General features: G+C 38.8%; 1 protein-coding gene across 2 annotated transcripts in view; it reads right to left on the reverse strand.

Moving 5' to 3' along the window:
• PIR121 (transcription activator) overlaps positions 1–23,825 on the reverse strand; it is a 172,341-nt gene that overhangs the window by 81,833 nt on the left and 66,683 nt on the right. For both annotated transcript variants that reach the window (XM_088894769.1, XM_088894770.1), the window contains exons 18-23: positions 23,461–23,537; positions 22,318–22,488; positions 22,112–22,188; positions 21,897–21,999; positions 20,291–20,410; positions 20,048–20,191 (exon numbers count right to left, since the gene is read on the reverse strand). In XM_088894769.1, coding sequence (XP_088750895.1) covers positions 20,048–20,191; positions 20,291–20,410; positions 21,897–21,999; positions 22,112–22,188; positions 22,318–22,488; positions 23,461–23,537 — 692 coding nt within the window. The remainder of the gene's footprint in view (positions 1–20,047; positions 20,192–20,290; positions 20,411–21,896; positions 22,000–22,111; positions 22,189–22,317; positions 22,489–23,460; positions 23,538–23,825) is intronic.

The following is a 23,825-nucleotide window of genomic DNA, read 5'->3' on the forward strand; positions in this document are numbered from 1 at the left end:
ATTTGGATAAAGCTCTACATTGTAAAATCCCCATGGAATATCCTCAGTTCAGTCCTTTAGAAAGTCATCCCTAACATCTTTAGGTCATAACTTTTTTATCATATTTTGGGTTTCTTTGTGCCCTCCAGAATAGCCTTCATGCATTGGACAATTGATTGGAAGAAGAATGAGATTATACAACACATAATGCACTTTATATTCAATAAGAGACGGAAACAGCTAATCACCTCCTAATACAACAGCAATTCTGTGGGTTCATATGTGTAAAATAAAAGTAAACAGAGGAAGAAGAAGAAATTGTTGTATTATTCATCAATCTCGTATGTATAGATACAAGTTACAAATTCTATGTTAGGAAATAATATATTAGGAAAGAAGACTAATCAAATTCCTACAAATCTGTCCTACAATCAAGGTAAATCATATCTCCCTAGTATTTACTTCATATTTTAGTTATACAGTCTGTAACATCATATCTCCCTAGTATTTACTTCCTATTTTAATTATACAATCTGTAACATCTTCCTATGTTAATTATACAGTCTGTAACACTCCCCCTCAAGCTGGAGCATAGATATTAATCATGCCCAGCTTGTTACAAAGATAATCAACCCTAACCCCATTAAGAGCCTTCGTGTAGATATCTCCCAACTGTTCTCCTGTTTTCACATAACCTGTGGAAATCAAACTTTGCTGAATCTTTTCACGAACGAAATGGCAATCAATCTCGATATGCTTAGTTCGTTCATGAAAAACAGGATTAGATGCAATGTGAAGAGCAGCTTGGTTATCACACCACAACTTGGCTGGTACTGAAGTTTTAAGACCTACTTCAGTCAGAAGCTGATATATCCACAATATTTCACACACAGACTTGGCCATAGCTCTATATTCCGATTCTGCACTCGAACGTGAGACAACATTCTGCTTCTTGCTTTTCCATGAAACTAGATTCCCTCCAACAAATACACAATAGCCTGAAGTAGACCTTCGATCTGAAAGAATGGTAGGATCCATCTAATGGACGCCATAAAGGTTGCGGAATGGGTGGGGCGAATTTCAAAAATTTCCTACCTTCTCCCAACTGGGAATCATATTCCCTGAATTTAGAATACAATATTCAAGGATCTACTTGAACCCTAATCAAACCAGATCTGTACCAAAAGATAAATGGGAGGATTATACCTGATCCGGAGAAGCAGTATCTCCCAAAGTTGGTGTTCACGCCCAAAGAATGCTCCAAGATCTGTCCCTGCTGAAGATGACACAGCTGTGGATGGAACAGAACCAGCAGGGTGCGTCCTACACACTGGATCCTTCACAAGAATCCCCTGGATGTACTAAACACTGAATTCTTTCAGTCTTTCTTGCAAGACTGATGTCAAGAACTGGTTTCTTGACTTTCTTTTCTGCAAAGATCAAATCTTGCAACAATGCAGATGGCGGCGGCAGGAGGAGATTTCCAGAAACGAAAAGGCTGAACTGTTTTCTTTTCTGGAGAGAATGAGATCTAATCTCAATTCGCAGGAACCTTTCTTGCTTACCAGAACCTCTTGGATCGAAATCTGATTTCCCTCTCTATGGTTCATTCGAAAATCTCCTCTCTTTTCTTCTTGATTAAGAAATCTCCTAATTAGGAGTTATCCCAATCCAAATCAGTATTTGGATAGGGGATAATCTTAATCCCTTTCCCAGATAGAGTTAGCTTACTCCTGATCTTATCAGGAGGTTACCAGATTCAAATCTGATTTGAATTTGGTCTCTAAGAGTGGATAAGGCTAAGAGCCCAATCCTTTTTGCTAACTTCAATCTCAAATTCGCCCCATTGATGGGTGATCATATCAGCCCACTTCGAAATGGGCTTTTTGGCCCATTAAGCATTCAGTGTTTAATTAGTTTCCAATCTGCTGCCCAGTTGGGCTTCTTTGTATGGCGTGGGACCCAAGCATTGATCTACACACCAGCCACATGGGTTCGGCCCAGCCTTTAATACAAGGCCCAGCCAAATTCACTGAAAATCTCAATAAACCCCTTGAGTCCATCGTATGAACCCTATGGGCCCAACACTTACATTAAGTGGTCCCTGGGCCAAGCCATCTTATAAAAACCCAGGGACTGTGGGCAGGTGCAAGATTAGCCCATCAGGTATTATCCTAAATGGTCTTACACTTAACCTCTCAGCCCTTAATGATCAAGCACTGCCCGACAAGAGAGGACCTCTCCCTCGGCTACAAGGAACAGTGCCGCACTCTCCTCTCACATGGATCCTGGGAATTAAAACCATTTGCAAACATTTTGAAACCGTACATATATATGTAAATATATTAATTTTGCAAAAACAAAATTCCAACGATTGAAATCAACTGCCGGCAGTTTGGTTTCCATCAGAGAGAGTGCATTCCCGATCATTACCCTTTGTCCGACAAAGTGGCTGATTCTGTCACTATGACCACCCACTCAGATGAATTCTCAAACTGCCCCAACATACCCAGGTTTTGATCCCCACTAAGGATCTCACTGATTGGCATATCAAAGGCAGCCTGATCCAGCACCTAGTGAAGTGTCATAATCGAGTCTAGGGGTCAGGTGTAACTTTCCAGTTTTGCCCATCTATCTCCAAGGTCCAGGGCAAGACTGGAAATCTGGTCCGGTTCAAGGATTCAAGTAATCCCATGCTGTATGTGCCTCGGGTCTTACCCTGATGGCTGAGACAGGCCATCCCAACACTTGGTGGCACACCAGTATCAGCCTTGGCAGGATAAATCTCCCCAGACTTATCCAACGGCTGTGAACATTTAAAACTAACATGAGTCTCTACAAATGTCCAGTTTTAGGGTTTTACACAGAATTAAACCAAACAACATGAATCAAACATGCACTTTATTTATTTCCACTAAATAACAAAAGTACATCAAAATGATTGAAGCTAAGGGCATACAAAACTGTCTAACACGATCTTCCTTGGATCCTGCCCAGTCAGCATCTAAAAAACATTCAATTCTAGTATGACCATGATTGCCATACAAAATTCCTTGCCCAGGTGCTCCTTTTAAGTAGCACAAAATTTGTTCTACAGCTGTCCAGTGATTAACTGTTGGAGAGGACATGTACTGACTCACCACACTAACTAAATACGCAATATCTGGATGAGTTACAGTAAGATAATTCAACTTTCCAACCAATCTTCTATATCTCTCAGGATCTTCAAATAATTCACCATCTTTTGTGAACTGCAAGTTAGGAATCATTGGAGTGAACATGGCTTAGCTCCCAACTTTCCCATCTCAGACAACAAGTCAAGTACATATTTCCTTTGAGATAAGAATATTCCCTTCTTGCTTCTTGTTACCTCAACACCCAAGAAGTATTTCAACATTCCCAAATCTTTGGTATGAAACTGAGTGTGGAGAAAGGATTTAAGGGATGAAATCCTTGTAGTATCACTCCCTGTAATGACAATATCATCCACATATACAACTAACAAAATGATGCCAGCAGCAGAGTGCTTGAAGAAAACAGAATGATCAGACTTACTTTTCTTCATACCAAAATTCTCGACTGCCTGACTAAACTTTCCAAACCAGGCGCGAGGACTCTGCTTCAACCCGTATAGAGACTTATGAAGGTAGCAAACTTTCCCATACTCCCCCTGAGCAACAAAGCTAGGCGGTTGCTCCATATAAACTTCTTCTTGAAGATCCCCATGAAGAAAAGCATTCTTGATGTCTAACTGATGAAGGGGCCAATTATAAGTAGCTGCCATAGAAATAAACAACCTGATAGAAGTAAGTTTAGCAACAGGAGAAAAAGTATCAGAATAATCCACTCCATAAGTCTGAGCATATCCTTTAGCAACAAGACGAGCTTTCAATCGGGCAATGGACCCATTAGGATTGACTTTAACTATAAACACCCATTTACACCCAATAGCCTTCTTATTTGCAGGTAAATTTACCATGGTCCAAGTACCATTGTCCTCTAAAGCATTCATCTCCTCAATCATAGCATTACACCATCCAGGGTGAGAAAGGGCTTCTTTAACAGTCTTAGGAACAGAGATAGAATCAAGAGATGCAATAAAAGAACAAGAAGAGGATGACAAATGATTATAAGACACAAATGAAGAAACTGGATAAGTACACTTACGCTTACCTTTACGAAGAGCAATAGGAAGATCATCATTAGAGACTGGTTCTGATGACGAAGGAACAGGATCAGTTGAGACTGGATCTGCCGACGAAGGAGCTGGTGCAGGACATGGATCCGGAGGGCTTGGTCGCCGAGAATAAACCTGTACTGTAGGTGGCTTAGGCCTGGCAGGAGCAGATTCAATAGGATGTGAACCAGATGATGTGACAGTATAGATTAACAAATCATCATCCTCCCCCTGACTTGAATGAGGAGTAGATGGAAAGAAATGTGTATCTTCTAGGAAATTAACATCACCTGACACAAGATATCTGTGAAGAGTAGGACAATAACATCTATACCCTTTTTGAACACGAGAATACCCAAGAAAAAGACACTTCAAAGATTTTGGATCTAGTTTGGTAACCTGAGGACGAACATCCCGAACAAAGCATGTACACCCAAATACCCTAGGCTCAATAGGAAACAGTGTTTTATTTGGAAACAGAACATGATAAGGAGTCTCACCCTGAAGGACAGATGAAGACATACGGTTAATCAAAAAACATGCTGTGGAAACTACATCAGCCCAGAAAGGTTTAGGAACCTTCATTTGAAATAACAAAGCTCTTGCAGTTTCAAGAAGGTGTCGATTTTTCCGTTCAGCAACCCCATTTTGAGATGGTGTATCTACACAAGAAGTTTGATGAAGAATGCCATGCTGAAACATGTAAGTTTGAAAGGATTCTGACAAGTACTCCTTAGCATTATCACTTCTCAATATTTGTACAGAAACATTAAATTGAGTTTTAACTTCAGCACAGAAAGCAAAAAAATGAGAAAACACCTCAGAATGATTTTTCATTAAATATAACCATGTTATACGAGAGTAATCATCAACAAAAGTAACAAAATACTTAAACCCAGTTTTGGACTCAACTGGACACGGACCCCAAACATCTGAATGGACTAATTCAAAAGGAGCACTAGCTCGTTTATTGACTCTAGGACTCGAACTAAGACGATGGTGTTTAGCAAACTGACAAGACCCACAATTTAATGACGACAAATTCTGAAATTGAGGACATATTCGCTTTAACACATGGAGAGGGGTGGCCCAACCGACAATGTGCTTCAAAAGGGGTTACAACTCCAGAACAGGCTATGGATCTTGGAACTTGTGTATCAAGGATGTAGAGACCTCCAGACTCATGTCCCTTACCAATAATCTTCTTCGTCATAAGATCCTGAAATAAACAATAATCAGGAAAAAATGAGACACAGCAATTAAGGGTACGAGTGAGTTTGCTAACAGAAATTAAATTAAATGATAACTGAGGTAAACTAAGAACATATGACAAAGGAAGTGATGGTGTTGGACTAATTGTACCAAACCCAATAACACAAGATGTTGACCCATCTGCTAAAGTAACAGGAGAGGTGGATTTATGTGACTGAAAGGTAGAAAACAGACTTGAATTACCTGTCATATGATTTGTAGCTCCAGAATCAATGACCCATTTTGAAGAGGAAAACAAGACATGTATTGGGTTTACCTGACTTGACGATGGCAATAACAGGAGTAGATTGAGGTTTCAATGATTCTTGGTACTGAGCAAATTTGGCATATTCATCTGCAGATATCATAACAGACTTCTCAGAAGTATCCGTGGTGGATGCAATATGGGCTGACTGAGTTTTCTTATTCTGCAATTTCCTGCAATCCCGCTTCATATGTCCTGGCTGAAGGGATGAGAGATCCATTGCATGGACGCCCAAAGACTGCGGAATAAGGGGGCGAATTTCAAAAATTTCTCTCCCTTCAAATGGGAATCGCATTCCCTATTTAAAAAATCATATTTTCAAGGATCACTCTTGAACTATAAACTGAACCAGATCTGAACCAAAAAGAATAGGAGAGAATTATACCTGATACGGAGAAACAGTATCTCCCAATGGAGGTGTTCACGCCCAAGGAAGGATCCAAAATCTGCTCCCACTAAAGATGGCGCAGTGCAGGATGGAGCAGAATCAACAATGTTCTTCTCCAATAACTCCGTCCTTCACAAGAAACAGTAGGATGGCACGTGAGCACAGCTTCCTATCAATTCTTCCTCCAAGAACTGATGTCAAGATAAAATCTTGACTTCTCCCACTGGTGGAGATCGAACTGGCAAAACAGGGCGGCAAGAACAGGGAGGCGGCAAGAAAGAATTCGCAGGGTGCAGAATTCTCTCTTCTTGTGATTTCAGTACTGAAGAAAATCTGATTGTGTGTCTCCTAAAGGCTGCCGCCTCCTCCTTCTTTTGTTAACCTAAACGATCAGCTCCTAATTGGATTAGGAGCTGCTTATCCAAATCATATTTGGATAAGACCCCTTTTAGGTGATAGGGATAAACCCTTATCTTATCTGCAGATTAGATTAGCTTTCTCCTAATCTCATTAGGAGGTTTCTAGATCTGAATCACATTCAGATCTGGACTCTATGAGTGGATAAGGTCAAGACCTTATCTTATCTGCTAATCCATCTCAGAATTCACCCCATTATTAACTAATAAAATAGCCCAGTTCGAAATGGGCTTTAGGCCCATTAAGTTTATGTGCTCACTTAACCTTCCTAACTACTGCCCAGTTGGGCTTCCTTGTATGGCGTGGGACCCAAGCATTGATCTACACATCAGCCACATGGGTTCGGCCCAGCCTTTGTTACAAGGCCTGGCCGAATACACTGTTATGGACAGTACACCCCCTGAAACCCATCAAATGGGCTCTATGGGCCCAACACTTACCCTAAGTGGTCCCTGGGCCAAGCCACCTTATAACACCCAGGGACTGTGGGGAGATGCAAGATTCCATCAGGTATTATCCTCAATGGTCTTACACTTAAACCTCTCAGCCCATAATGATCACACACTGCCCGACAAGAGAGGACCTCTCCCTCGGCTGCAAGGAACAGTGTTGCACTCTCTACTTATATGGATCCCGGGAATTAAAACCTTCTTGCAAACATTTTAGAAACCATAATATATATACTTTTATATCTCCTATAAAATATACTTTGCAAAACAACTCTCAACGGTTGAAATCGGCTGCCGACAGTCTTGGTTTCCATCAGGGAGAGTGCATCCCCGATCATTACCTTTGTCCGACAAAGGGGCTGATCCTGTCACTATGATCACCCACTCAGATGAATTCTCAGACTGTCCCAACATACCCAGGTTTTGACCCCCGCTAAGGATCTCACTGAATGGTACATCAAAGACAGCCCAATCCGACACCTAGTGCAGTATCATAATCGAGTCTAGGGGTCGGGTGTAACTTTCCAGTTTTGCCCATCAATCTCCAAGGTCCAGGGCAATACTGGAAATCTGGTCAAGTTCAAAGATTCAATTAATCCTACACTGTATGTGCCTAGGGTCTCACCCTGGCAGCAGAGACAGGCCACCCCAACCGACTTGGTGGCACCACAGTGTCAACCTTGTCAGGATAGCTCTCCCCAGACCGATCCACTGGCTGTGAGCATTCTAAACTAACACGAGTCTCATTAAGTGTCCAGTTTAAGGGTATTACACAGAAACATACCAAGGGAAGGACCCTACTGAAAGCATCTTGTAGAGAAGAGATCTCTGAACTGGAAAGAATCTGAGATTTAGCAGTCTCATATTCAGAAGGTAGGCCAGCTAAAAAACTCATAACAGCCATCTTTTCTCGCTGAGCTTGTTGAACAGTCACATCAGTACTAAACGGAAGCAACATATTAAGTTCTTCATATGTTTTCTTGAAATCCATGAAATAGCTTGTAAGAGATCTATCGCCTTTGTCCGCCCTGTAAAAGGCTTTACACACATCATAAATGCGGGAAATATTCCCCTTTCCGGAGTACAAGAACTCTAGATAGTTCATTAATTCCTTAACAAAACCACAGTGAATGACTAAACCAACCACCTCACTTTCAATGGAGTTGCGTATCTGCAAGAACAAACGGGCATCCTCCCTCAACCAAGACTTTCTCGAGTCATCATTAGGAGGGTCATCAGTCAAATGATTATCCATAGCAATACTCAGCAAATATAGTTGAACAGTTTTACTCCAATCCAGATAATTAGAGCCATTAAGCTTATGCTCAGTTATTTTTGACATCACTGGAATAACATCCGACATAACTATTGATTTCTTGTCTGCCATAATCTCAAAATTCAAATAAACAGAAAATTTTGAACACCGAAAATCAACAGAGCACACCTGTTGAAAATACCGGAATGGATATGCACGTAACAAAGCACAAATATGTGCTATACAGGACGAGGCGAGCCAAAAGACGACGACTGAAAAAAAACGGATGTGGCTCCACGTGCCGGCGCGTGTGACTGTGGCAGAATCTTCAGGCGGTGCGTGAGACACACTTGCAGGGCTGCTGACTGCCGGACTTTGCAGAGAATAGATGCTCTGATTGCTCCAAGGAGGTGACCCGAAACACCCAGAAATTTTCCTCTACCTACTGTTTACTTAAAACAAAAGGGCAGGCAAAGACTGGATGCTCTGATACCATGTAAAATAAGAGTAAACAGAGAAGAAGAATAATTTGTTGTATTATTCATCAATCTCGTATGTATATATACAAGTTACAAATTCTATGTTAGGAAAGAATATATTAGGAAAGAAGACTAATCAAATTCCTACAAATCTGTCCTACAATCAAGGTAAATCATATCTCCCTAGTATTTACTTCCTATTTTAGTTATACAGTCTGTAACATCATATCTCCCTAGTATTTACTTCCTATTTTAGTTATACAGTCTGTAACAATATGGTCAAACATTTTTAGAAGCTTCCACGTTAAAAGCATGCTTTTTTTGAAGATAACAAAAAAATTATTAAAACAAAAAGAAGATTATAAGGAAAGTGATATGCAATCACCTGAAAAGAAAAGCCAACCCAAGCCAGCACCCTCAGAGGCAAAAAACAAACCCAAATCAACTAAAACTGGCCCAAACTCAAATAAGACCCTACTATGAATATCAATCCAGCCCAAAGCCCAACAATGCCCAAAATTATCTAAACAAAAAACTTCCAACCCCAGAATACCAATTCAAGCATCTTTCTCAGCTTTTTGAGAACCATTTTGTTGTCATTTTTTTACTGTTCCTTTGGGTCTTTTGACAAGCTTGTTAGGTCCCATTCTGAAAAGACCACCTTTTAACCTTGTGAAAACTTTTGAACTGGGATCTGCTGCTGTGTTTTTTTCTTTTGAGTTCTGAATCTTCTGACTGCATTTAGATTTTCCACTGCTGTTTCGGTATTCTCTGCTGGTTTCTGAACCCTGTCTTCAATCACCACCCCCTCAACCTCTTCTTCAATCTTCTCTATGATATCCCCACAGCCTTCGGTAATCACTTCCATCTCTTTCTTCTTCGAATTATCGCCATCCATATTAAACTCTGAATCTATTGGTCCTTCATTCTTCCCAAAGTTTTCCTCCAGAGGTCTAAATGCTTCTTTTGCGAAATCCTCCCCTCCTAGAAAAAACAGACCCAACATCCTGCTCGCTTCCACTCCCCCATCACCACTTCCTTGATGTTAGCAGTTTTTTCTACCATATGGGTCTCATCCATCACTGGTTCAGACTCATTTTCTTCCCCTGAATCCGCTTCCGGTACTTCTTCCCCACTCTCCTCTAGTGGATAGTTCTCTATTTTTTTCCTTTGATAAGTTCTTACCTTCTTCCTCTTCACTTCCTTCTTTCTCCATTCCCAGATCCTTCTTCCCACCCTCCTCTTCGACACTTCTGTCCTCCTCTCCTCCTCTTAGGAGTGGAAAACTGGTGGGTTGGGTTGGGTTGGGTAAGTGTTGAATACCAGCCCACCCATATTGACCCACCAACCCACCATGACCCATCAGCAATCCTTGTTAAAGGGTCATAACCCACCCTGTCCCACCCATATTGACCCACTTGACCCATCCATATTAACCCTTAACCACCCTCACCCATACTAACCCACCTACCCTCACTTATAAATACAAAAATGGGTTAGGACGGCCCGTATACCCAAAATAATAAATTTTGAGAGAATAATCTCTCTCAAGACTGCCACGTGACAAAAACAAGTCAGGTCAACCTGTATACCCGAAAATGCAAAAATTGTAGATAAATGCAGAAAATAGTAGAAAATTTGCAGAAAAAGCAACTAAAAAATTAGAGAAAATTCAGAACTTTTGCAGAAAAAAAAAAAAGAAAATATGCAAAAAATACCAGAAAATTGTAGGAAATGCATGAAAAACACAAAAAAAAATGCAAAAATTATGCAGAAAAGCACCAAAAATTTGTAGAAAATGCAGAAAATACCAGAAAATTATAGAAAATGTAGAAAAATACCAAAAAATGTAGAAAAATACCAACAAATTATAGAAAATGCAGAAAATAACAGAAAAGTTGCAGAAAATGCAAAAAAAAAATGCATAACTTTTATAAAAGTGCTTTCTTAAAAGTTCTTTTGCAAAAGTACTCTTATGAAAGTGCTTCTGTAAAAGTGCTTTCATAAAAGTACTTATGCATAAAAGCGTTTTCGTAAAAGTACTTTAATAAAAGTGCTTTCGTGTAAAAGTGCTTTCATAAAAGTACTTTATAAAAGTGCTTTTATGCTTTCATAAAAGTGTTTCCGTAAAAGTACTTTCATAAAGTGTTTTCGTGTAAAAGTGCTTTTGTAAAAGTACTTTTGTAAAAATAATTTATAAAACTGCTTTCGTGTAAAAGTACATTTGTAAAACTGCTTTCGTAAAAGTCCTTTCATAAAATTACTTTATAAAATTGCTTTTGTATAAAATTGCATGTGAATAAGAAAGTTAATAAAATCTATTTTATTTCACTTTTAATCTCATAATGAAATGTGGCATGGTGGTTTGGAAGTGTAATGAGATGTGGGCACACTAGGAGGCCTGAGTTCGAATCATTGCAACTTCTTTTTTGAGATTTGGCGAGTATAGATACAGTTGACTTTGACCCAACCCATCTTGACCCGCACGACCCAACCCATCCTAACCCTAATGGGTACCCTCGACCCAACCCACCCTGACCCTTTTCCACTGACTCTAATGGGTTACTCGACCCATACTGACCCACCAATAGATTGGGTGGGTATGGGTAAGTTCCAAGGTGGGTGGGACAAATGGGTTGGGGTCAAGATTGCCAGCCCTACCTCCTTTATTCCCCTACATTTTGTCCACACCTCTTTTTTCTTTTGCTCCTTCCATCCCGATCTGCTTATCTCTTTTTCTATTCTCTCCCTCTTCTCTGGCTTTACTTTCGTTACTACTCACTCCGACTTCCCCTTCCAAAACTTCCCCAACTCCTGCTTCGTTTTCCCCTACAAAGGACGAACTTTGTATCATTACTGGGTTGGGGCAATCATTTGAACTCTCATCATTGTGGAAAAACTCAGATGGTCAATTGTAAAACCTAAGAGAAGACTCACCAGGATTATCCAGCGAGTTGCTAAAGGTCCACATAATCCCACCTGGTTCAGAGCACTTTCCCCTAAAACCCGAGCCGCTAACCTTTCTTGAATCGTTTAACCTACTCGGGGCACCCAGAATATTCATAATTAAAGGGTTCATATCCTCTTGTTTCTCGTTTTCAGCTTCCCTCTTTCCAAATATTTCCATCCTTTCCGAAGATTTAGCTTTACTCTTCTTTTTCTCCGCCAAAACTTCTTCCACATCTAGCATTTCTATCACCCAAATTTCTTCCACACTTTGACTATGACGTGGCCTCTCCCCTACCTTATCAGCTTCATCTTCAACCTCTCGATCATCCCTCCACAACGATGCTTCGTGTTTCGACGCAACCCACGTGGCCTCTTCCGGCTTCATTCTAACAACTTCCTACACTGCCGAGTTCAGATTCGATAGATTGCAAAAAATGAGAATCCCTCCTAGCATCTTCACAACCTTCTTCATTGCTAAATTGTTCCAAAGATTGAAAGGCAAACTAAATAACCTAATAGCAAAGACTCCATTGTAGCATCTTGCTGTTGTAGGAAGCAGACCACTTCCGCACCAAAATCACACCCCACTCTATGTCTAACCTATCAAAATCCACTATCTTCTCTTCCACTTTCAACAGAGCTCGTTTTTTGTCAAAAGGAGCAATCACAATTTTTGAATCCATCTGCAGTTTCTTTTTCAATAAGTTCAAAATGATTCCCCAATCCAGAATCTCCTTACTCGCTTCCAAGACCAATGTTTTCTCCCAATCTTCTTTGTTTTGTTCCAAAAATAGCTTTTGCACTTTATTTGCACTACTTACAAACATTCTTGTTCAAATCCTTTCTCTTGCTTATTCTTTGACTTTCCTCCATCAGTTAGTCTTCACTTTTGTAATCATTCATGGAGAGAGAGAGACGAGAGAGAGAAAGAGAAGAAGAGGAAGATATGATTGAGAGAAAAAGAAAAACTACTTCTGGCTGCCGCCAATTCAGTTATTTATATTAACTTAATATAAAAGGAATGGAGATTACAAGTATGCTCCTGGCAGCACTCCCTAGAAACAAACTAATAAGAAAGAAAGAAAATAACTAACTGACAACATCTTAAGCTGACAACCCACTAACAACAACTATAAAATAACAATTAAATAATCCTCACAACACTCCCCCTCAAGTTGGGCTGAATATGTCTATCATGCCCAGCTTGTCACATAAGTCATTGTGTCGTGAGTATGGAAGCCCTTTTGTGAGGACATCAGCGAGTTGTTCCTTGGAGTTGACATAAGGGATGCAAATTTCCCTTTTTTCCAATTTTTCCCTTATGAAGTGTTTGTCCACCTCAATGTGCTTGGTCCTCTCATGTAGGACAAGGTTGTTGACGATGTTTATGGCTGCCTTGTTGTCACAGTAAAGAGACATAGGATTATGAACAACAATTCCAAACTCCTCTAGAAGATTTTTTAGCCAAAGGACTTCAACCACCCCATGTGCCATAGCTCTATATTCAGCTCCAACACTGGACCTTGCTACCATACTTTGTTTCTTGCTTTTCCAGGTCACTAGGTTTCCTCCCACAAATGTGCATCCCACTCATGGACTTTCTATCATCCACAGCACCTACCCAATCAGCATCTGTAAAAACTTCCACCTTTAGGTGATTATGTTTACTGAATAGTAGACCTGTTCCGAGATACTTTTTCAAGTATCTAAGAACTCTCTCTGCTGCCTCCATGTGTGGTTTCTTAGGAGAGTGCATGAATTGGCTTAGAACCCCAACTGAATAGGCAATGTCTGGATGGGTCATGGACAAATAAATCAGCTTTCCCACTAACCTTTGGAACTGTTTCACATCTTTCAGAGGTTCACCATCACAATCACCCAACTTGTGGTCAACACCCATGGGAGTATTTGCTGGCATTGCACCTAATTTGCATGTGTCCTATAATAGATCAGGGGTGTATTTACTTTGAGAAATGAAGATACCCTTTTCTAAGCGGGCGACTTCAATTCCAAGGAAATACTTCAGGGGACCTAAATTTTTCACTTCAAATTTAGATGCAAGGAATTGCTTCAATTTTTGTATTTTTGAACTCCAATTTCCTGTAATGATGATATCATCCACATACACTATCAATACAACAACCTGTTCCTGACATCTCTTCACAAAGAGTGTATGATCAAACTGACATTATTTGAAGCCCACCTGCTGAACTGCCATGTGAAATTTACTGAACCAAGCTCTGGGAGATTATTTTAAACCATAAAGAGACTTTCTCAGCTTGCACACCTTATTTTCACTTCCCTTGGCACAAAATCCAGGGGGTTGAACCATGTATACTTCCTCCTTCATGGCATCTATCCATTCGGGGCATTTTAATCTGCAACATTTTTGGGAACAGGGATGCAATCAACTACGGATAGAAAGGCTCGGTACGAGGGGGAAATGTGATCATAGGAGACAAACTAGGTAATGGGGTGTTTGGTAGTGCACGACCTGACTCCCTTTCTTTGAGCAATAGGAATGTCAAGGTCATCCACAGTAGGAGTAGGGGTATCAGTAAGTGCAACAGGGATTGAACTTACCTCCTGGGAGTTTAACGATGTCGGTTACTCAATGTTTGGATGCTCCACATCTCTATCACATTGATGATCTCTACGATGTGTACATTGGAAGATACGAAAGGGAGCAAGGTCCAGAATAGAAGGAAGAGAGACTTGGCGGACCTGAACCTGCTTCTCCTCTTCCACACTACTACTCTCCCCCTACGGAGAAGCAGGGAAGAATGGCTCAGACTCAAAGGACACATCCATAAACACAAAAAACTTATGACTAACGAGATCAAAACACTGATACCCTTTTTGAGAGGAGGGATACCCCAGAAAGATACAAGGAATGGACCGAGGGTCAAACTTACCTCGAGGCGGAGACAAATCATGGACAAAGGCACGACAACCAAAAACTCTCATGGGAATGGAAAATAAAGGGGACTGAGGGAACAACAACTGATGAGGGGCCATGTAATTCAACACTTTGGAGGGCATGCGATTGATGACATAAGCAACTGCAAATATAGCATCCATCCAAAACCTTCTTGGAACATTCATGTGTAACATCATCCCGCGAGCTACCTCAAGGAGGTGTCTGTTTTTTCTTTCTGCAACACCATTTTGTTGTGGTGTTCTAGCGCATGAGCTCATATGAATAGATCTGTGGGAGGCAAAGAACTCATTGAGCTCACTATGGAAGTATTCTTTTACATTGTCGGATTGGAAGATCTGTATTTCAACATGGAATTGCATAAATACCATCCTCTGGAAGTCTTTCACAATCTTTAGAACTTCGTCTCTACTACGCATAGGGAATACCCATGTATAGCGAGAGTAGTCAATGATCAATGTGATAAAGTACTTATATCTGCCCTCAGAGATTACAGTAGTAGCCCCTCATACATCAAAATACACAACATGAAAATGAACACTTGATCTTTTATTATTTGAGTGAAAAGTTGTTCAACATTGTTTGCTCAACTGACACGTTTGACACTGGAACTCTGACACTGAACATGACTTAAATAAAACAGGAAACAAAGACTTTACTATTTCAAAAGAAACATGACCTAACCGACTATGCCACAAAAAAACTTTACTCTTATTTGACTAACTATGTGACTCTAAGGATGACACCGAGAGACCAGCTTTGTTGTCGAGAATGTAGAGACCATCCACTAGGCTCCCTCTACCAATCGTCCTCCCAGAAGTTAGATCCTGAAAAACACATGAACCAGGAAAAAAAGTTACACTACAGTTTAAAGAGCTTGTGATACTACTAATTGAAAGCAAATTTATAGGAAGTTGAGGGACATGCAATACACAATTCAGGTTAAGGCCATGTAGAAGAGATATTGATCCTTGGCCTACAATGGAGGAGAATGAGCCATCTGCAAGCCTCACTTTATCCCTTCCTGACAAAAGGCTATAAGTCTGAAACAAGTTCGGCTTACCGGTCATGTGGTTAGAGGCCCTTGAGTCAATGATCCAAGGGGAACCAGTGGGAGTGACATGGAATGCAGAAGCCGTATTACCTAATGTAGATGCAAATGAAGTAGGAGTACCAGTGATTGAGCTATCCATCTGTCGCAAAGGCCTACCATGACTCCAAGTGGTCTCTGAAGGAATTCATTATATCTTCCTTGGGGTCAGAATTAAGGTGGTCCCAGGTAGTTCCGGCAACCTGAGTATCTTGGGTTGCCACATGTGCTGCATTATGTGTTCTGTTCATCTTCTTCTGACCTTGCCCTTTACCCTATTCTTGGTTCTTCACTGCCCACTTGGGTTTCCCGTGAATGTCCCAACATGTGTCACGTGTATGCCGTGAGCGCCGACAGTGGGTACAAAACAATTTGTCTTTATCATCAGCCTTCTTGGTGTCACTTTTCTTCCCCATGTTGTTATTACTCATTGCAGCCAAAGCAACTTGTTGCTCCCCCTCGGTTGTAACCATCACACTCCGCCTACTTTCTTCCGATTGAACAAGGGAGTATACCTCATGAACCGACGGCAACTCTTTGCTTCCTAAGATCTGAACTCTCAAGGGTTCATAGACAGGGTTCAGTCCCAACAAGAAGGCAAACACACACTGTTGAGAAACCAGCTTCCTGTAGGCCTTAGCATCGTCATCATGTTTCCACTCTATAGCCTGATAATGATCCAATTCTTTCCATATGGAAGTAAGGGCTGAATAATAGGAAGACAAACTATGATTTCCCTGTTTACAGGTTGACGATTCAGCTTGCAACTGGTAAACCTTGGCATAATGCCTTTGCTCACAATAGGTAGTTTTGGCATGTTCCCAGATCTCACTAGTGGTGTCTACCCACATAAAGTTCTTCTTCATATCAGGTTCCATGGCTGCAAGGAGCCAAGACATCACCATACAGTTTTCTTGGTCCCACCTATCATGTTCAGCTGTCTCACTCTTGGGTTCTTTCACGCTTCCATTTATGTAACCAGCTTTTCCCCTTGCCGTTACATAAAGTTTTACACTTTTAGCCCACTCCAGGTAGTTTAGACCATTTAAAGGGGTAATGGGCATGGGAAACATCATGTTTTCACCTCCCATACCAGCTGTGTTGCGGGTCGGTGTAACCCCCGATGAAGTTGAATCATACTTTGCCATAGAGTACTGCTGAAATCAGACCAAATCCCACACAACTACACAACAGCCACAAACAGAATACCACCCCTCAAGAAATTTACTTCTGGGATGTGGAAAATAAAACAAAAAGACTACTGAAATCAACTCAGTGATGGTTCAGTCATTAAAACAGCCCAGTAATCAGTCCAACACCAGCCAAGGCAGACGTTAGAATAGTATAATATCAGTCCGACTACAGCCCATACAGTCTAACAATCCAGCATCCAAACGAATGTATAGAACCAAGGAATAAGGCCTTCACACCATTGGCCAAAAAACAAAAAAAAAACAACACATACCCTGTCCAGCACCTGTACGAAGGTGCCAAGCAGAAACTGACTTCACAGCATCGAACAGAGAAGAAAGAGAGTCTCTTTCTGCATCGCCCTTCTTCGACTAGGGTTTCCTTGATATTACGACTAAGGAAGAACCCAAAGGAAGAGCTGCAAGTAGTCTGCTTGGGTTTCTCTGTCTTCCACGTCCAAGAAATCAAAGAAGGAAAAGAGGACAAAGCAGGTTCAAATAGGAGAGACCGAAATTCTTTTATAGCCCAGAACCTTGCTCTGATACCATGTAATCATTCACGGAGAGAGAGAGACAAGAGAGAGAGAAAAGAAGAGGAAGATATGATTGAGAGAAAAAGAAAAACTACTTCTGGCTGCCGCCAGTTCAGTTATTTATATTAACTTAATATAAAAAAAATGGAGATTACAAGTATGCCCCTGGCGGCACTCCCTAGAAACAAACTAATAAGAAAGAAAGATAATAACTAACTGACAACATCTTAAGCTGACAACCCACTAACAAAAGATAATAACTAACTGACAACATCTTAAGCTGACAACCCACTAACAACAACTATAAAATAACAATTAAATAATCCTCACAACAACTTTCATCTCCACATATTCTTGCATTTTCCGAGCAAATAAGCTCCAACCCGACCCGTCTTCCTTTTGAAAGGCATACCAATTGTTTTCTATTGTTACCAAAAAACTCAATCACCTCCACAAACCACCCTTTCTGGTTGTATTTCAGCCAGGGATTAAAATATCAATACGATACATATCAGTATCGGTGTGTATCGCACTATATCAGCCGATACAGACAGATACGTTTACGCTGATACGCACGCTTCCCTTGTCTTGTTTATAAAATATTCCTATGAAGATCCGAACTCAAGCCTTGGCACCCATGCAACTACGCACTACCATTCTAAGCCACTGCGCCATCATTCAACATGTGATATTAAGTGAAATAAAATACACTTTATTAACTTTACCATTAACATGAACCTAGACAAATATATTGTTTATGTTCAATAATTCTAACTTAAAATAAAAAATAATATTAAAAATTACTATTTTATAAACATTAATGAAGCAAAAAGACTATCAAATTTACATTTATATCAAAAATTGTTTTTTACTCTCAATAAATTATACAAATAAAAATATTAATAATAGACAATTATTTTAGTTCTTAAATTTCATAAATTTGTACATTAGATGTATCTTCAAATTTTAATATTTGTTTATATATTATTCATTGATATTTTAATTTAGACTAAAATATAACATATTTATTATTTACAAAAATAAAAAAAATGTTTACAAAATATTCAAGAACATAATATTAAATTGAATTTATCAAATCCACTAATTTAAATTTATATAAAAAATGATTTGTTATTTCGGAAAAAAAAACTATAGAAAATAAAAATGTTAACAATGGAATCGTTACTTTAATAATTAAAAATTATGAATTTCATATGATATGTATCTTAAAAATTTTAATAATTTTGAGATACTTTTAGTTAAGATTAAAAGTAAAAATATGATAATAATATATGTATCTTAGAAAAATTATAAATTTCATATGATAGTAATTTTGATATTATCAAATATTTCAAAATTTAACAATTAATTGGCTATTTTTGTTAATGTTGAAAAGTAAAAATAGAAAATAATTGCTATAGTAATTAAAATATGATAGTTGCATATGTTTTGTGTCTTTGACTTATATAATTCAACATAATAATGGTTTTGTGCATGTTTTACTTCGTAAAAACTAGATAATATGAGTCTTGGACTCTTGATTGTTGGATTATCAACAAAATTGTATGATATTTATGTATCTTGTTATATTAGTAATATATTTATTTATGTATTTATGCTTTATTTGTGGCTATTTTGGCTTTTAAAATCAGTGTAATTGATGTATTTACAAAATTTGTATCATTTTCCTAGTGTATCCATGTGTTTTCATATCTTTTGTCCGTATCCATGCGTTTCCAAAGCGTATTCGTATCCAAACTGTCCGATATGATACCCGATACGAATACTTTGATCCTTGATTTCAGCGTCACCTAATATCTCCTTCTTGGAAGCTACAATGAACTCATCCACCCATTTTTCTTTACTGAGAAACATGCTTCCCAAGCTCTATTGTTGAGCTTCTATCAGTTTGTATTCAGGACCTTGAATAAAAAGCAAAGTTTTTAAAACCGAACCGAACAACGAACCGGCCAGGGGTCCGGTTCCCGGGTCGAATAGTCCAGCCGTTTGAACCGAATGGCCAGCCCGTTCTGACAAAAAATTAAAAAATTAAAAAAACGGCCAAAACCGTTGGATGGTTTGAATGGTTCAACCGCCCGGGTCAGCGGTTTGCTGACCAAATCAACGGTTTTTGGCAAAATAACGGTTCTAGGGTAAAACGGAACCGGTCAGGTGACCGGTTACCGTTTTTTCTGGTCTGGTCAGGTTTTGAAAACCATGATAAAAAGGCAAGGTAGAATGCAACATATTCACTTTTGCTATCATGTGGTTGATTTGGGTAAGATCAATGCATGTATAGTTGAAAACCATGCTAGACCAAAGAAGTCATGCCAAGTCATAGAGCTGGTGTGATCAATATATATTTGCAAGGAATTCAGTTCCCCTCTATCTCTACCCTATTGTTCTTCTAAAACTTTGTACAAGAAGTATGCTTTTTCAAGTAGGAATATTATTGCATACCCATTCTATAGCATCTTGTTCTAGATGGGCTGTAGGCTATACATTACATGCTTATTCATTTCCTAAAAGTCTATTGTAATGCACACTGTCTTTTAGAAAACAAAAAAAATAGTATGTTATTGGAGATGTGGCAAGCAGGTATACGAAAGTTATACATGGTCATGAGCAAGAAACATGTTAATTACCCAAGTTTTTTTAATGACACAGATATATAAAGTATGTCAAACCTGAGAAGCAAGGCGACTAGAAAAGGAAATAAGAGAGATGTTCTCTTGCATCTCATTCAACATGAGACCAAATGAATCCATTGAAAGATCTTTTGAAAGCAACTCATGGGAATGCCTTAAGATATCAACGAGCTTCTCTAGTTCCTGGAGATGGGATGGCATTAGGAGCAATCAACACTCATTCCAAAACCCATACAAGTACAACAAAACACAAAGACAAACATCTCAACAGTCATTACTTACCACAATAGCACATAGGTCCTGAGACTCAAAACGGTCAAACAGAAACTCAAGGTTTTCTCGAAATAATTTGTTTATCCGCTCAGCAATCAAGCTCCGTAAGTCAATGGTTCTCCCCAGTAACTAGATGCAACAAATGTTCAGAGACAGGAGAGAGTCAGAACATATTTTTAGTGAATTCTTAGTAGTGTACAGACCAAGAAATGAGAGCATAACATAACCACCCTAAATAATCAGCAGGAGCAGACAAGAGCTATTACTCTGTAAACCAAGTTTAACCAAAAACAATTCACAGATGATGTTGAGAGTTAGAAGAGAGCACCCTATCTTATTTATAACATGAAATATTAGAAATCCACCAAGCAGTCCCTAAACTACCTGTTGAGGGAAGAAAGGGATGAGTTCTAGCAGTGTCAAACCAGCTAGGTTCTGAAGAATCTAACACAGACCAAGGCTGATAAACTCTGGTTTTGTGCAGGAGAAAAAAAGTAAAAAAAAAACCGTCTTTGTTACTTTTTTCTGTCTTAAATAGACCTTACCATACTTAGACTTGGAAAACAACTAGGAAACCAATATTAGAAAGACTCTTAAACTGAAAATAACTCTTATGGTAGGAATTCTAAACTGACAAATAACTCTTATAAGAAGAATCCTAAATTGACAAAATAACTTTTTAAAAAAAAAACCTGAATTGGCACCCAAAAGGGGCTGTTCAAAAATAAAACCAAAGATAACATGGGGTCCTTGGAGGTTAGATGGGCTGCAATTGATTATTTTGGGGCATCACAGGCTGATACTCTGCATCAGTTGACTAACCACATTTTCTTCCACAAGATCTCTGTCAAGGTCTTTGGCCAATTTTTTAAGCATATTCGAAGTCTAGTAGATCCACTGGCCATCAGGGATTTGTTCAGGTGCTGACAATGAAGGGCCTAAGCAAAAAAGGAAAGGTTCTGTGGGATGTGCTGCCTTTGTGATCAGGCTATTTTTGTTTTCTTTGTTGTACAGCTGGTGATTGTACATGTCTTCTGCATATGGTCTTATATGCATACTTTTACAAAAATACATTACATTCAAAATTGCAAAGAAAAATTTGTTTATGGTCGGAAATGGTGAATAACAATTGGACCTGTACATCTTAATTGAGGACTGATAAGTATGTTTCTTTAAATAAAATCCACAAGCCTCTCATCGCACCTAACATCCTATTCTCCACGTTCTTCCTACAAGTCCGTCCTTTTCCTCATCAGGACAATAAACAGTGAACGATATTGATGTGGAAAGGCCACCAAACAATATTGACGTGAAGGACAATAACAATTTGAATACAACCTCAACTCCATCATATAAGAATACAGCAGAAAGAGAATTGGTTGACTGTTTTATCCAACTAGAAAACTCAGGTATTAATATCAAAAAAATTCATGGTTATTCCTTTGTTTCTTTTACCCAATTAATTTCATAACTATTTCAGGTATCTGAATCCCTATAGTAGAACCAACAGGCTCAATCCCTATAGTAGAACCAACCTTGTAATTAGATAGGCAAATGGATATCAGAATGAAAAGAAGGTTTGTAGTCAAATATAAAGAACTAGACAAACTCTCACCTTTACCCTAGTCATCTTTAACAGTGCATTGAATCTCATAGGTATGACAGAATATTTTTCACCATTCTCCAAGGCAAAGAGGAACGATGGATCAAGTAGCTCACTGTTGATGGGTTTTAGACAACCAAATAAAGACATTAACAGATAAATAATTGAAAGTCTTGATTGATGGAAGTTAAAGCATCAGGAAAAAAATATGCAGGAACAGGAACTACCTTGCTGCCCAGCTTTTGTAATATGTAAAAATTGTCTCACTCAACTTTAAAACAAGTTGATCAAAACAGAGGTCCGCCTACAAAAACAGAGACAACTATAAGTTATAAAATAGGTAAAATAAGGGAGTTTGTTCAAGTCATTATGATAGGGGGCTTGATCATTAAAGGATAGGGAAGTATTTCAAATAATTATGTTGTTGCAATACCTCCGCTTCAATTTCATCATACAGGAAACGTTGCTTCAACACTACAAGTGCATGCTGAGCAGAATCATTATAGATGTCAAACGGAATCAGAATGCTCTCTATAAGACCAGTATTCTGTGACTCGACCACATGATCCACCAGCATCCATGGAAGAGAGCACTCTATGGGAAACTGCATAAGCAAAACTAAACAAGTCACACCTTTTTGTTTGCAGGAAAGCTTATAAAGTAGTCATTTTTCTGAAACACAAAATGTTCTTATGTTGTCACAGAAAACTAGAACACTAAAAACCTATCTAGCATTACATTTAGAATAGAGAATTAAAACAATAAAGTGATATACACACACACGTTTAGGAAACAGTCACATAACATTAATGTCAGAATAGATAACCACAAACTATGCTAAAAATCCTATTTGCAAAAAGTAGTCACTGATATTTTTTAGAAATCATATGGAAAAAATCATTGGTTAGAGGAGTTACTTTATGTGGACCAATCTCATGTTAATTAGGCTTCTTATTTAAAGCGTCCCACCTATGTATTATGGAGGAACCATATGGTCATTCTAGTCCACCCATAAGATAACAGACCCTAGAGACTGACTAAATATATGTTCATACGCCAAACCCATGTCAGTTCTATATTTGTATTTAAGCTTTTTCCCAAGTGATATTAGACATCCAAAGCTTCGATTTTTTATTAGGAAGGGCCAAAAACTTCTGTCTTTGTATTCTGTTGTAGGGGAGTTAAGTCTTTTTACCTCCCCTGTTGTATCTAAATCTTCTTAAATTTTCACGTCATTAATAAAGTTTTACTGTAATTGATCGAAAAAAAAAAGAAAAAAGAAAGGGCCAAAAACAAGAACTCATTTTGGATGGAGGTTTTTTAGTCTGAAATTTCCACAATGAATCAAGGGTACAAGGAGGAATTTTCAGGTGCCTTCCTTTTGGCCTCCCAATCATGTTGGCATAAGGAAGATAACTACATAGTTTATACTTCTTATCTAAGCAACCTGATTAGCAGATCTGTCTACACTAATCAATACACACATCCAGGAAAGCAGTTTTGTCTGAAAGGACAAATTGGTCTTCAAAACTTTATGAACACAACTTATCACTAGTAATAACACTCATTTCTTTACCTGGATAACACGAGAAGATTCCAAGTAGAATTCTCTAAACCAAAGGAAACCAAGATCTGTCAATGTTGTAACTGTCACTGTGAAAACATCATAAACTGAAAGTTAAAACAGTTGGCTGATATAGATCCAAAAATTGGCATTGCAAGACAAACCAATACATTTCCTTATTTACATTAAAAGATTGGTGACATGGAAAGTCATCATAACATGAGAGAACTTGGAAAGTCATCATAATATGACACTGAAAGTTAATACAGTTGGCTGATATAGATTCAAAAATTGACATTGCAAGACAAAACAATACATTTCCTTCTTTACATTAAAAGATTGGTTGACTTGGAAAGTCATCATAATATGAGAGAACT

This window comes from Nelumbo nucifera, chromosome 1, assembly GCF_055504915.1.
Source record: "Nelumbo nucifera cultivar China Antique chromosome 1, China Antique-T2T, whole genome shotgun sequence".
NCBI lineage: Eukaryota > Viridiplantae > Streptophyta > Magnoliopsida > Proteales > Nelumbonaceae > Nelumbo > Nelumbo nucifera.